Source organism: Nicotiana tomentosiformis, chromosome 2, assembly GCF_000390325.3.
Source record: "Nicotiana tomentosiformis chromosome 2, ASM39032v3, whole genome shotgun sequence".
NCBI lineage: Eukaryota > Viridiplantae > Streptophyta > Magnoliopsida > Solanales > Solanaceae > Nicotiana > Nicotiana tomentosiformis.
The window spans coordinates 91,229,993-91,244,743 of record NC_090813.1 but is presented as its reverse complement, the minus strand read 5'-3'; the positions used below and the strand labels follow the sequence as shown (position 1 = coordinate 91,244,743).

The 14,751-nt window shown below is 34.6% G+C and overlaps 1 protein-coding gene across 2 annotated transcripts; it reads left to right on the top strand.

The window, feature by feature from the left end:
• The first annotated feature begins 4,021 nt into the window (after positions 1–4,021).
• Positions 4,022–14,149, top strand: LOC104116175 (CSC1-like protein HYP1). 2 transcript variants are annotated; one of them, XM_009626980.4, is made up of 11 exons: positions 4,022–4,292; positions 4,984–5,289; positions 7,000–7,152; positions 8,677–8,740; positions 8,826–9,035; positions 9,807–9,992; positions 10,582–10,880; positions 10,987–11,263; positions 11,817–12,092; positions 13,126–13,359; positions 13,769–14,149. In XM_009626980.4, the coding sequence occupies exons 2-11, from the start codon at positions 5,009–5,011 to the stop codon at positions 13,934–13,936; spliced, it is 2,148 nt and encodes a 715-aa protein (XP_009625275.1). In that variant the 5' UTR covers positions 4,022–4,292; positions 4,984–5,008; the 3' UTR covers positions 13,937–14,149. The 2 variants fall into 2 exon arrangements, with proteins under 2 accessions (XP_009625275.1, XP_009625274.1); XM_009626979.4 differs by having other exon boundaries at positions 4,966–5,289.
• Positions 14,150–14,751: the final 602 nt, after the last annotated feature.

The window sequence follows — 14,751 nt, the reverse complement described above, 5'->3', positions numbered from 1 at the left end:
GGACAGTATGTCCTTAACATTTACACTACACACATAAAGTTAAGGACGTCGTGTCCTTAACATTTATACTGAACATTTGAAGTTAAGGACATGATGTCCTAAATTTTAACAACGAAATGTGCAAATACAAGACACTTTGTCCTTAATATTTACATAGTATTTATGAAGTTAAGGACATCATGTCCTTAATATTTACACAACACTCATAAAATTAAGGACATTATGTCCTTAACATTTACACTGCACACATGAAGTTAAAGGACACCATGTCCTTAACATTTACACTACACATATGAAGTTAAGGACATGAGGTCCTAAAGTTTAACAACAGAAGGTGCAAATACAAGTTAAGGACATTACATTTACACTACACACATGAAGTTAAGGACGTCGTGTCCTTAACATTTACACTGAACATATGAAGTTAAAGACATGATGTCCTAAAGTTTAACAAAGGAAGGTGCAAATACAAGACACTTTGTCCTTAATATTTACATAGTTTTTATGAAGTTAAGGGCATCATGCCCTTAATATTTACACAATACTCATAAAGTTAAGGACACTATGTCCTTGACATTTATACTATACATATGAAGTTAAGGACATGAGATCCTAAAGTTTAACAACACAGGTGCAAATACAAGTTAAGGACATTATGTTCTTAACATTTACACTGCACACATGAAGTTAAGGACGTCGTGTCCTTAACATTTACACTTAACATATGAAGTTAAGGAAATGATGTCCTAAAGTTTAACAACGGAATGTGCAAATACAAGACACTTTGTCCTTAATATTTACACATTATTTATGAAGTTAAGGACATCATGTCCTTAATATTTACACAACACTCATAAAGTTAAGGACATTATGTCCTTAACATTTACACTGCACACATGAAGTTAAGGACACCATGTCCTTAATATTTACACTACACATATGAAGTTAAGGACATGAGGTCCTAAAGTTTAACAACAAAAGGTGCAAATACAAGTTAAGGACAGTATGTCCTTAACATTTACACTACACACATGAAGTTAAGGGCATCGTGTCCTTAACATTTACACTTAACATATGAAGTTAAGGACATGATGTCCAAAAGTTTAACAACGGAATATGCAAATACAAGATACTTTGTCCTTAATATTTATACAGTATTTATGAAGTTAAGGACATCATGTCCTTAATATTTACACAGCACTCATAAAGTTAAGGACATTATGTCCTTGATATTTACACTGCACACATGAAGTTAAGGACACCATGTCCTTAATATTTACACTACACATATGAAGTTAAGGACATGAGGTCCTAAAGTTTAACAACAGAAGGTGCAAATACAAGTTAAGGACATTACATTTACACTACACACATGAAGTTAAGGATGTCGTGTCCTTAACATTTACACTAAACATATAAAGTTAAGGACATGATGTCCTTAATATTAGCACAGGGGTATTTTTATCCGGGAGGGTAAAAAAATTATTAAGCACTGGCTAAAAAGTTAATACATTTTAAACGGTGGCTAAAGAGTAAAGACATCTCTAATTAGTGACTAACCGTGCACTTCCCCCTTGTTACCTATTGTATTATATTGTATTGTGTTGTTACTTTAAATACTATGTTTGTTTTGATTGTTACTTAAATTTTATCGTATTGTATCGTTAAATCCGTCGTTACGTAATAACGAAATATGCCACTTTACATAACGACCGATTTGGTGTGGTCGCATCGTTACCTTATCTTTTTATCTCAATCTGACCCTTCATTATTATTAAAATTATTTTATTTTATCATTTACCCTACCTTTTATATAGTAATTTTACCCTGTATTATAAATTTGCTTTATAATATTACAAGTTTATTTTTCATATTGTTGGTGCGTGATATCATGAAACGATGGTAAATGTCATAATTTATCCAAACATTGTATTCATCAAACGATACAGTACAATACAATACGATACGATACATTATGAAACGATACGTAACAACCATCCAAACAAGTTGTAAGTACATATTGAGCTTCTTTTACGTAAGTATTAATGACTTTGATATCACAAGTCTTTTTTTATAAAATGTTACTGAAGAAAATATAAATATCAAACTAAAAGAGTTTTTAAATGTACAAAGAGCTAAATCATGTTTTAGCATCAAGGAGAAAAAGTTACATATAGAATAACAACAATAAAAAGTTGTTGTATTTTCACAAGTGGAGCATGGGGAGAGTAATATCTATGCACACCTTACCCTTATCTTGTAAATATAGAAAAACTATTTTTGATAGACCACCGACTCACATATACAACAACTAGGATGGAATATAAAACATTTTTAAAGTATTATAATATTTTTACGTTTTAATTTTCATTTGTAATAACTTTACAGTATTTTCCATTATGTAAACTTTTTCGGAAAAAAAATTATGAAATTGCTTTTGAATTCAAATAGAAGATTGATGAGTTAGGCCTCATTTGTTTGCACTTAATGGAGGTCTGAATCTTAGTCATTCAAGTTTCAGACATTAAGTGTGTTTGTTTTAAATTCTGAATCTTAATTATTCAGACCAACATCATCCTCAATCATAGTCACTACCATTATCGACTACCACCATCCACCATCCACCATCCCCACTGCTCCCACCACCATCATTCTCAACGACAACCATACATCATCCACCTCAACTACCACAACTAACCACACCATTACTATCAGCAACCATAGCCGACAATGTACATCATTATAAACTACCACCACCCACCACCACATCCCATAATCACAACTACAACCAACATTCATCATTATTAACTATTACCACCTACCACCACCTTCCTCAATCACAACTACCACTACTACCCACCATTATTAACTATGACCACCCACTATCACCATCATCAATCATAATCTCCACCACTATCAATCACCACTAGCTACTACCAGAACCACCACCATCAACCAAAACCACCACCAACCACCGCCTCTAGTCGGCATTCACAAACACCACTGTTAGTCATCACCACTACCAATTACCATATTTTTAAAAAACTATATATTTTATTGATAGAATATTAGATTAATTTGTATTTTATTTGAATTTATGTTTATTAATTTTTAAATAGAGATAAATTTTATATATTCAGATATTAAATATCAAACAATTTTAACCATTTAGTATTCAGATCTTAATACACATCTTAATATTCAGACGTGTATTTAGATTCAAATATTTTAATCTTAATATTCAGATCCAGACGTGTTAATCTTAAAAAAACAAATGAGGCCTTATATCATGTTTGGCCAAGCTAGAAAAATCACCTTATTTTGAGAAGTATTTTTTTCAAAGTACTTTTGGAGAAAAACAGTTTGTGTTTGGCTGATCAATTTGAAAAGCACTTTTGAACAATAATTTGTGTTTCGCCAAACTTTTCAAAAAGTGCTTTTATGTGTCAAATTATAAATAAGGACATGAAAATATTTGCTTAATAGTTAATATTATATAAGTAGATAAATAATTATAAATTTTTATTATTAAAGATAATAATTAAGTTTTTTATTTTATTTAAGTAAAATATAAAAATAAAATTAAAAAGTACTTTATTCTTTCAAGATAATTTAAATATATCAAAAATCATCCAATAAATATGAAAGTTCATCCCAAAAGTCATTTTATATTACTTAATAGTTTAAACTAAGTAAGGTTATTTTAGTATACATAATATTTTACAAAGGATATTTTTGATAGGAAGAAAAGTCAAAACTGCTTCTGGAGAGAAGTTACTTTTTTCTGATTCTTCAAAACTACTTCAACTTCTAGCCAAAAATACTTTTTTTTTCAAAATAACCTTGGCCAAACACCTCAAATTAAGAAAAAAAACACTTTTGGCATGCGGGGAAGCCCAGTCTATTATTCCGCTTACTTTTAGTTCCGCTATTTTTTCGGATTGGGAATATTATTTTCATGACAACATTTTCTTTGTAAATAATCTGTTATTATCCTACGTACTAATTGCACGAAAGTATGTGAACTTTCCACTTTGAGGAATTGGGAAGTGGAAAGTTAGGTAAGAATGACGTTGGAGACACTTGAGTCGGTTATAATGAAAGTCCAAATTAAAATCTATCTCCGGTTGGTCACTTAAACCTCACTCACTGCTGCTCTGCGGCGTCAGAACCTCCTTATTATTCCTCATAATAATTTTAGTGGTTTGAGCTTGAATTTCTTATCTTCTTCATTAGGGTTTCATTTACTACGTTGCGTGCAATCCCTGCTACCGCGTAACTTCTATTATCAGGTACTTATTTATTTTTTCCTTTATATATTTTAGCAAATGGTGATGTTTCAAGTCTACACATACTATAATTATCTCAATTAACAAGAAATTGAAGAAGGAAGTGGAAGCTTTATTGAAATGAACAATTACAATGCTGCCCAATTGGAGGATGCAATTATAACTCCTATCTAATTAATTGGCAATTATAACTCCCTGTCTAATTAATTTTGGAAAGGAAAGAGGAGAATTGGCAGAGGAGTAGAGATTTGGAGAGGAGAGAGAGAGAGACCAAGGAAGAAGAAACCATTTTATGCCTGTTTCCTTAAGTAGTCTAGCTTCCTTCCTTATAGTGGTGGAGCTTCGTAGCCCTTGTGATCGAAGAAGTACCATTATCTCAGTGTTACTAGCAAAAAAGATCCTCCATATTAGCCTCTGTAACTAACTTTCCCGCCAATGACTAGTTTAACTACCAACTGGTTAGCTTTGTTAACTAACTTTCTTTAGTTCACTACATCCACTGAGTTATATCTTTGCTGTATTTCCAGTTGTTCCCTTGTTGTGGTAATCATTACACACTTTTGAATTGTTATGTTGATTCTTCATCGTTTTGCTGTCTATCTACAAGCTGTGATATACTGCGTGCATGAGTGTTTATTCTCTGTGCCATTTGTATTCTGATGCTGTTGGATTGAAGATCTCATGCTTTAAGCAGACAGTTCAGTGAACGGATTTAAGGAATGATCCTCTCTGCACTTTTGACTTCTGTTGGAATCAATCTTGGCCTTTGCTTTCTCTTCTTCACATTGTATTCTATATTGAGAAAGCAGCCAGGAAATGCTGAAGTTTATGCACCACGTTTGGTTGCTGAGGGGAAATCTCAGCAAACAAGCGATTTCAATTTGGAAAGATTGTTGCCTTCTGCTGGTTGGGTAACAAGGGCATGGCGACTCTCAGAAGCAGAGCTCTTGTCTGCCTCGGGCTTGGATGGCGTTGTCTTCATGCGCATTTTTATATTCAGGTTACTTCAGCACTATTTCACGATGAAGGCTTGAAAAGAATAATATATTTTTTATAGCTTGTGTTTCACACAGTATGTTTATTTCCAGTGAGTGACATTTGCATTTTATATCCAGGTTTTGCCTTTGCTAGAGTAATTGTTCAACAATAAAACCTGCCAGTTGTAGAATAGGAAAGAACATATGAATGATAGTTGGCGCAATACACCACTGATTTTGCTAGCTGGAAATGTTTGGCATGTTATTTTGAAGTTTACATATGGGCCTAAGATCACTGTCCATGTTGTTGTCTGCCTTTCCCAAAATGTTAGGGATGTTGAAGTGATCTTTTACCCTTCCCATTGTAGTTCTACGGTGCAGCATATGTTGTAACGACAGTGATGCTGAGTTACTTGGCAACTTATTTGTGTTACTAAAAAGATTAGGTGGACTAGTGTTGCGTGTGTCATGGAGACTAGGTGTTGACTACTGCGAGAAATAACTGAAGAGATTAGAAAACGCGTTACTTGATTACTTTTATGAAAGCAAATGCGTTTCTTGATTAATATGGAGTTGAATATATACCTATTTATCAATGTGAATATACTATATGTACGATATTTGTTCACCGTGAGATAACATATAATATACCAACTTAGCACTCATTCTAACTCTACCTTCTAACACTACCACTGAAAATTCTAACACGCCCTTCAAACTTGAGGTGGGAAACCAACTTGAGTTTGCATACTACGGAAACACAAGAGCTACTTTGTCACCAGAAAGTGGCGTGATTATTATCGTTAAAACAATTGCCAGAAAAGTAGCTCAAAAAGTTGTCAAAATATCGCCTAGAAAAATTGATAAGACAAATGGCCCTCCTTTCAGTTCTCTGTTTGGTAGAACAACTTAAATGTCAAAACACTTTGGTAATCACAAAAAAAAAAAATGATAAGAAGTGGATAGCTGCCGAAAGGTTACTGAAAATGAAAGAAAAAGAAAAAGAAAAAGAAAAAGAAATTGCTGGCTGGTGGTAATGGGAGCATATCTGTCGGGAAGGTTAACTAAAGTGAGCAGCAAACTATGAAAAGAAAAAAGAAATTTGGCTGGTAGGCGGCATAAAACCTCCCACTGGTAAGCCAAAAAACTACTTACTTAAATTTCCACCAAGACCGTAGATGCTTTCATAGCCCTGAGAGAAATAAGAGGAAATCGGCAGAATATGTTGCTTGATTAGTATGGTAACAAGAATCACCTTCTTATAGGTGATATTTTTTTGAATATCGGACAATATTGAACTTTAACAACTTAACACTTCTAACACCTTAGGGGGATTGAGTCTCCGTTTTCACATCTTAAGAATAGTGTTCTATCTTTGATCGCTTTTTGGTGCACACATATAGCCCCTACTTGTGTAGAAGATTGGGCGTCTTTTGTAGAGAACCATGTTCTGATGTAAATTCTCTATTTTTTGGTATGCTTCTTGTATGCGGGAGTTTCTTTTTCTCCCTTTTGATAAATACAATTTACCTTATCAAAAAAAAAAAAACACTTCTAACACCTTAGTTTGAAGAAAAGAAAAAAGCAACTCTATGCTTCTAATATTGCAAAACTTAACGTTAAAAGTATTCATTCAAAATCAGAACTCCACATTTTGTATCTTAATCTGGTTCATTACTTTCTTTACCTGATTTCATTGTCTTGAGCTAATCTGGTTTCCCATATCTCAACAGTGCTAGAGTATTTGCCTTTGCTGTCGTCGTTGGTGTTTTCATTCTTCTTCCTATCAATTACATGGGGAAACAACTAAGTCTTGATATTTCTGATTTGCCCAACAAGTCTCTGGAATCATTCACTATCGCAAATGTCAACGATGGATCAAACAGGTAAACAGATTCATGTTCCACTTTAAAATTTATTCAACTATGATGTCAATAGAGGTTCTCTCACTATATAGAATTTCTACGTGGTGAAAGTAAAACTGACCTTTTGGCAGTTTAAAAATTGGAACACATTCTTGTCTTTCCTTAGAGCAACAATATAGTTGTCTCCGTGTAACTTATAGGTCACGGGTTCGAGCCGTGGAAGCAGCCACTAATGCTTGTACGGGGTGCGGCCCTTCCCCGGACCCTGCTTGAACGCGTGATGCCTTGTGTTTCGGGCTTCCCTTTTTCTTGTCTTTCCATGAAACGGAAATCAACTCGGTTTGTATTTTTGGTGAAAGGATAGTTTCTTTTAGTAACAAAGTGTAGCTAAAAGATGTCGTTTGATATTAATGCTGCTCAAACGGTGGTGTCGCGGAATACAGGACTTTGGTATCCATGAATGTATAAGTTTTTAACAGGAGGCACTTTGTTACCATGCCAACAGTGGAAACTAGATTGAGAACCACTATGCAAAAGCCTCATATAAATCTCTTTGACATATGTGTATAATTCAACTTATCATTGTCTAGAATTTATGGTACCCTTGATACTTGTGCATGTTTCTTGATTTTTCAATTTGGATATCAATTTCTAAAGAATTATAAAGGAATCATTTTTTTCAAAAAAAAAAATGATGAGAGTGTAGTGTACTGAAAAAGAGCCCTATATTTTTATAAATGGTCATGGAACTAGGTGGCGATTTTGTGTTTTGTCCTTTAGGAGATGCTGATAGACTAAGAAAAATTGTTCTTGTAGGTTGGTTTTGTATTAAATGTACAGGATACAGATGACGTTAATCCAATATGCTGTGAATGACCACCAGGCAAGCAGAAATCAAGCATTTCCCTTTTAATAATTTAAGGAGCAGAAGTGATAAAAAGAGACACATTAGGATTCTGCTAGAAGTAAATACTAAGTGACTTTCTTACACTAAGTGACTTTCTTGACCTTGTTAGAGGGTTAGTGAGTATCAGCCTTCAAAGTAAATGTTATGCTGTTGGGTTTCTTCTAGAAGTGCGAGCGAATAATGGCTTAAATATTGTTGGGTTAAATCGTCTTTTGTCAACTGTTAGGTTTTTTCTTGGTCATAAGAAATATCTTTTTCTTTCAGCTCTGCTCAAGATAGCACATTGCATGTCATAAATCACATACATCCTAAATTTCTCACCTGGTCACCAGTTACGCTCAGACACTTGAAGCTATACGATATTTATCTACAGAATGCTCAAAGTGGGTCCCCCAAAGAATAACATCGTTATCAGAGTGTATCAGAGTGTTCAGTAAGAGCTCCACACCTAATATTCTGCATCTTATACATCAACATTGTTATGGTGTCAATGTCTTGAACTAAATGTACCTATAAATCATTTACTAATTACTAATGGAAGTTGAGAGAGGATCACGTGATGAGTTGGAGAAATAATTTGATATTGGTAGTTGGCACTTAACTAAATTCTGAAAGAGTTATTTGTTTTGTCTTTCAAGGTTATGGATTCATTTCTCAGCTGTATATATCTTCACGGCAGTGGTCTGCTATCTTCTTTACTTTGTAAGTGATTTGCACATTCTTTCTTTTGTTTCTTGTTCATCATTGCTAAAGTTCAACTTACAATGAGATGCCACCTAATTTCCAGGAGTATGACTATATTTCATCAAAGAGAGTTTCTTACTTTTATTCATCAAAACCTCATCCACATCAGTTTACCATTTTAGTTCGAAGTATACCAGTTTCATCAGGAAGAAGCTACAGTGAAACAGTTGAAAGTTTCTTCACGGAGTACTATCCTACAACATATCTTTCACACTGGGTTGTCCGGCGAGCAAGCAAACTACAAGGTCTCATTGTAAGAATGATAGCCACTCTAACTTCAATTCAGTAACTTCAGTTATGATAGTGTAGTTTCTCATTTACCGCTTGTCATCACTTGTTAGTGATATTTTCCCTTTTGAGTTGGCATATTTCTTTTATTATTCCCTTGTTAAACAAAAGTTGTGTGTGCTTGTACCCTCTTATTGTTACCTGTTAAAACAGAGGTTGGTGTGTGCTTGTACCCTCTTATTCTTGCCCAGCCAATGCTCTTTTTTCGATTGCTGAAGTTGCTTTTTTATTTATTTTATTTTTTATTTATTATTTATAAGGTAGCTGAAGTTGCTTGACTATACCTTTATCTGATAAAGCATGGTAGAATGCGATTCATGATACAGCGGAAACACATTGGTGAATGACATGCATTCATCTATTATTAAGCCCTATGTTCCTCAAAATAAATTTCGTCCCAATTCCCAGGATTTAGGTAATATCTTTATGTGCACTCCACATTCTGTTGTACTTCACGGGTCCATATTATCATGCGTTATTTGATATTGCATTGGACAAAAAATTTCAACATGCAAGAAAAGAAGTGACGTGAATGTAGAATGCAATATTGAAAATGAAGTGATTACAGGAACAATACTTTAAACTTTATGACATTTTGATCTGTCATTATCTTAATGAGTTTGCTGTGAAGCCGAGTCTTCCACAATAGTAGTGCAAACGGAACTATAATTTGGAAGCCAGAACATATTGACCAATTTGTTGTTTGCTGTGGTGGGCTCTCCAATCTTTCGTGCAGAAAAATGCTGATAAGTTAAGAAGGCTTGTGCGATTGAAATCAGCAAACCATAATCAAGAAAGGTCCAGGCGTGCTGGTTTCATGGGTCTTTTTGGACACAGAGTTGATCTACTTGATCACTATGAAAAGAAGCTGGAAGATATAGAAGACAATGTGAGGGCCGAACAATCTTCAACTCTGGGAAAGGTAATCGTCAGGATTTACATATTCTTATTCTGTATGCAAGATGTATGTTTCACAATACGGAATTTGTATCTGGACATGGCTAGCACTCTTCTTTTAGTACTTAGTTTTTGTCTACATGAGTGTCTATTTTTCTTTATGTGTATAGAATTATCAATACATTCAACTGTATGGATTTAAGTGCAGCTGGTCATAGATGCATTTTAGAAGCAAGCTTAACCAAGTTATGTAATTAAACTACGTGATTCATCCAGCCGATAAATTTGCTAAATCCTGAGAGCATTTGGAACCAACAACACCTGCTGAAGAATTTTGAATTCAAAATGTGACAGAAGTTCCAAAAGGAGCATGTGAAGCCGTTCCACCACCCGCATGTTATTGCTTACTTCACATATATGTTGTAACAAAGAGCCTTAGGTAAATTATAGAAGAAAATTAGTTTCTTCCAATTTGTTGGTCTCTAACAATGTTAGATTTCATGCTCATCTACATCATATTATTTTTAAGTTAAGGCTTCACAAATGTCTGGTTGCCTTCAATTATTTTTTTGGGGATCAATTTGTCTTCAATTAATGCATATCCTATATAACAGGAGGTAGGAGCTGCCTTTGTATCTTTCAGGACACGTTTTGCTGCAGCTGCAGCTATACACATGCAGCAAGGTGTAAATCCCACACAATGGGTCAGTGAGCCAGCTCCTGATCCAGAGGATGTGTATTGGCCTTTCTTTTCAGCATCATTTCTAAAGAGATGGATTAGCAACTTGGTTGTCATTGTAGCATGCGTCCTCATTACAGTGTTATTTCTTATACCCGTTTTAATCGTCCAAGGGCTTACACATCTTGAGCAGTTGGAAACCTGGTTTCCCTTTTTGAAAGGTGTACTTAGAATGTAAGTGGTAAAACTGAATACTTCGGAATTTTTCTGCTTAACGAGCATGTTACTATACTTATTGATGTCTTTGCGTGGTGGTAAAATAAGTTAATGTCCCTTGCAGAGCATTTGTTAGCCAAGTGATTACCGGATATCTTCCTAGTCTTGTACTTCAGCTGTTTCTATATCTTGTTCCATCCATAATGATTATGCTCTCATCCATACAAGGGTACATTGCTTTGAGCCAGATAGAGAAAAGTGCATGCATCAAAGTTCTGTGGTTTACTATATGGAACATTTTCTTTGCAAATGTGCTCTCCGGAACAGCTCTCTATCGTGCTGAAATTTTTCTTGAGCCCAAGAAAATACCTGCTGTATTAGCTGTAGCAGTTCCTGGACAGGTGAGTGTTTCAGTTATTATGTCAATCATCTTATTGGAACAGAAGAAGTTGATCCTTAAAATGTGTTTCGGCATTTTGTACAATATCAAGAATAGCTCAATCTATTATTTTTGGCTAAATTGCTATCAACTTTTGAGTGAAAAATGGAAGGAGCCTTTTGGGACAAACAAGCTACTTTGACAAGCAACCATAATAAGATACCACTATTTTTAAGCTAAAAAAAGAGTTGGGTGAAGAGAAGATAGGAACTGTTTAACAAAGAGAAGATAGAAACCAAGTGTGTCAGTCAAGCATATGCCCTGGTTGAGAGGATAAGCTGCAAGTCCTTGCAATTCAGACAAAACAGGAAGGAAATGTAGTAGAATGCTAATTGGAAGGCAGAAAATTCTGACACCTCATATGTGTGGATCTGACATGCTTGTTTTCGTACTATTTGTTATGCTGAATGACTCTAATGGGAAAGATGACGAAGGTTCAATGTTTGAATGATACATACTCATTGAATAATCAGCAGTTACTACTAGAGAAGATTGATTTCCTATTGTTCTTGCAGGCAACTTTCTTTATTGCATATGTGGTTACATCTGGATGGACCAGCACTTCTTCAGAACTTTTTCGTCTGACGACCCTCATTTTCAATTTTATAAAGAGAAATATTTGTAGGAAATTTGATGATGAGTTTGAGGTCCCTTCAGTTCCTTACCACAGTGAGATTCCCAGGATTCTTTTATTTGGCCTCCTTGGTATAACATACTTCTTCCTCGCTCCCCTAATTCTGCCATTCCTCTTGGTTTACTACTGTCTGGGATATCTCATCTACCGGAACCAGGTTGGTTGCACATTTTCTTCTGATTCTTTGGGTACATAAAAATGATGAATTCTATATTCTGGGAACTAGGAAGTATTAAAAAGAGAAAATGAAATGTTGAGATCTTCAAAATATTTACCAAATATTCCTCTTGTAACATGCCATGTTTATGTCAATTCTCAGAGTTGATGGATTAGTTTTCCTACTAGGTCAGGACCAATTTAGTCACCTTTTCATGTTCCAATTGAACACTGTCCATTTTTTATAAGGATAAGATTATTCTCTTTACCAAACATATACGGATCCAATCACGGTCTTATATAGAAGAACAAAAGATCTTTCTTGATCAATCCCTTTGCCCCTCATTCTTCAAGAATAAGGAAGATCCTTTTCAAATTTGAATTTGTTCATTTGGAATATGGGTTCTTCTACTTCATACTTATTTAATATGAATAAATTCCCTCTCTTTTTTATATCATTCCTTAAGTCCCATAGGTTTGATCTACTGTCTTTTGAAATGATGCCAGGTTGAAGCGTATTGTTTTCAGTTGCTTTATGTTCTTTTGGATCGCCTTACACCTTATTTTGTGCTTTTTTAAGTTCAGTGCTAGTTATTTCTTTCTTTTCAATTTAAATCCACTGAAGGCGGTGAGACTTGAACTCATGACTTCTACTGCTCTGCTCTGGTACCATGTTAAATTATGTGACCACCTCATCAAAAAGTTTATGATGTTAGAGAGAGGACACATTTATTTATTTCTATTAGGTGCGACTACATTAATATGGTCACTGAAAAACTCCGTAAAACCTATTGTTAGTGTGCTGTATGTCAGGGCAAGTCATGATTAAGTGTCAGTATGTATTAAAGAGCAGAGCAGGTTGCTTGACTTTTTAGGACCTCAGAGTTCTTTGTTTTAAGAGTTTTGTCCAAGGTGACTGCCTGAAAATTACTTTTATTTGTTTTATTTTGGCTGTTGGAGAGATCTTTGTGAAGTACCAAAATTCTATTGGCCTTGCTTTGGCATTGATTATGTTTTATTATTTTTCCGAGCAGCTGCTTAATATTTATGCACCCAAGTATGAGACTGGTGGAAAGTTGTGGCCTATAGTACACGATTCGATGATCTTCTCCTTGATACTGATGCATGTTATAGCCATTGGAATATTTGGGCTAAAGAAACTTCCTCTTGCTTCAAGCTTAATAGTTCCCCTTCCAATCCTTACTCTTGTGTTCAACAGCTATTGTCGGAGACGTTTCCTACCTATGTTCAAGTCTTATTCTGTCGAGGTACATCTGCCTAGTTCAGTACTTGTTATCTAGCTCTTGTTTTTTTTAGTTTTTTTTCCTAAATCCTGTTAGTTATTAAGTAAGCAACTAGTGCGGAAGTTATTTCTTTTCTTTTAGCCATTGTTAATATGTTAGTCCTATTGGTGCCTTTATAGAAACGAGTGGACTTGACAAACTTTTCAATTTAACAATTGACTTATTCGGTAACTTTGTGATAACTAGTTGTGTTTTGCTAATGTATAGTGATGTTAAAAAAACACTACTGGCACTTAATCTGATAAGTGATTGATTCTTAACCATAGTGATCGTTGATTCTTAATGCAGTCTTCTCAGTTCTTAAAGTTCTATTGGCTCCTTACATGAGCGGTCCTTTCCTAATTCTTTATCTGCCTTTCCACAAACACTACAGAGTTTGCTAAAAAAGGATAGAGAGGAGCAAAATGATCCTACAATAGCAAGTTTTCATGATAGATTAGCCACAGCTTATCAAGATCCAGCACTAATGCGTGCCCGATATTCTGGAAATAGTGAAAGTATCAATGCTCCCCTTCTACGTACTTCTGAAGCTGATACTTAGAATGTAATTGAGGTTTTGCTAGCTGTAGTTATGTTATACTTTTAGTTGGCAAACATGTGAATTTTACAGGTTTGTAAGATGATCTGATTATGGGACTCACCAATAAGTAGTTTTGAGTTCAATCTGCTACTCTGTATAACACCATCTTTTAGTTGTGCGATTGTTCAATGATTTAGCTTGAGTAATAAATTATATAGTTTGAGATTTGTATGATACTTTGGATAAAACCATATTCTAGTTGACATTGCGCTCTATGTACCTTGAAACCATGATGTTGCAACTAATTTCTGTTTTTCACATGCTTATGTTCCTTTCAGTTTTTCCATGACCAACTCTTAACTGACCAATCATCACTTTATGGTCTTAATTTTTCTGGACATCTGGGGGGGGGGGGGGGGGGGTTTATGCCTGAAGAAAATTTTCATTTTTATTTCTTCTTTTCAGAGCTAAAACCACAATGTACCGCAAAAGCAAGCTTATGTCCGGGGAAAAATTATTCATCTTTATTTGTTCTTTCCAAGCTAGATTGATATAGTTTAAGTCGTTGGAATTAGAAACAAGTAATAAAAAAAATTGCTGCAGAAGTGTCCTACGGTAAGTGTTTATAGTATTTTTATTTATTGTCAAGAGACTTGATCAAGAATCTTCACGATGCAAGCAAGGTAGTCCCACAACTAATTGAAACAGGCTATTAAAGTTGGCAACCAACTGGAAAACCTTTTCCTTTTGAAATTAATGTTCATGTCCCATTTTTAAAATATGGACGAACTAGAAAGTGCCAAATGTGTATAACACACAAAGTTCAACTTTAGTTA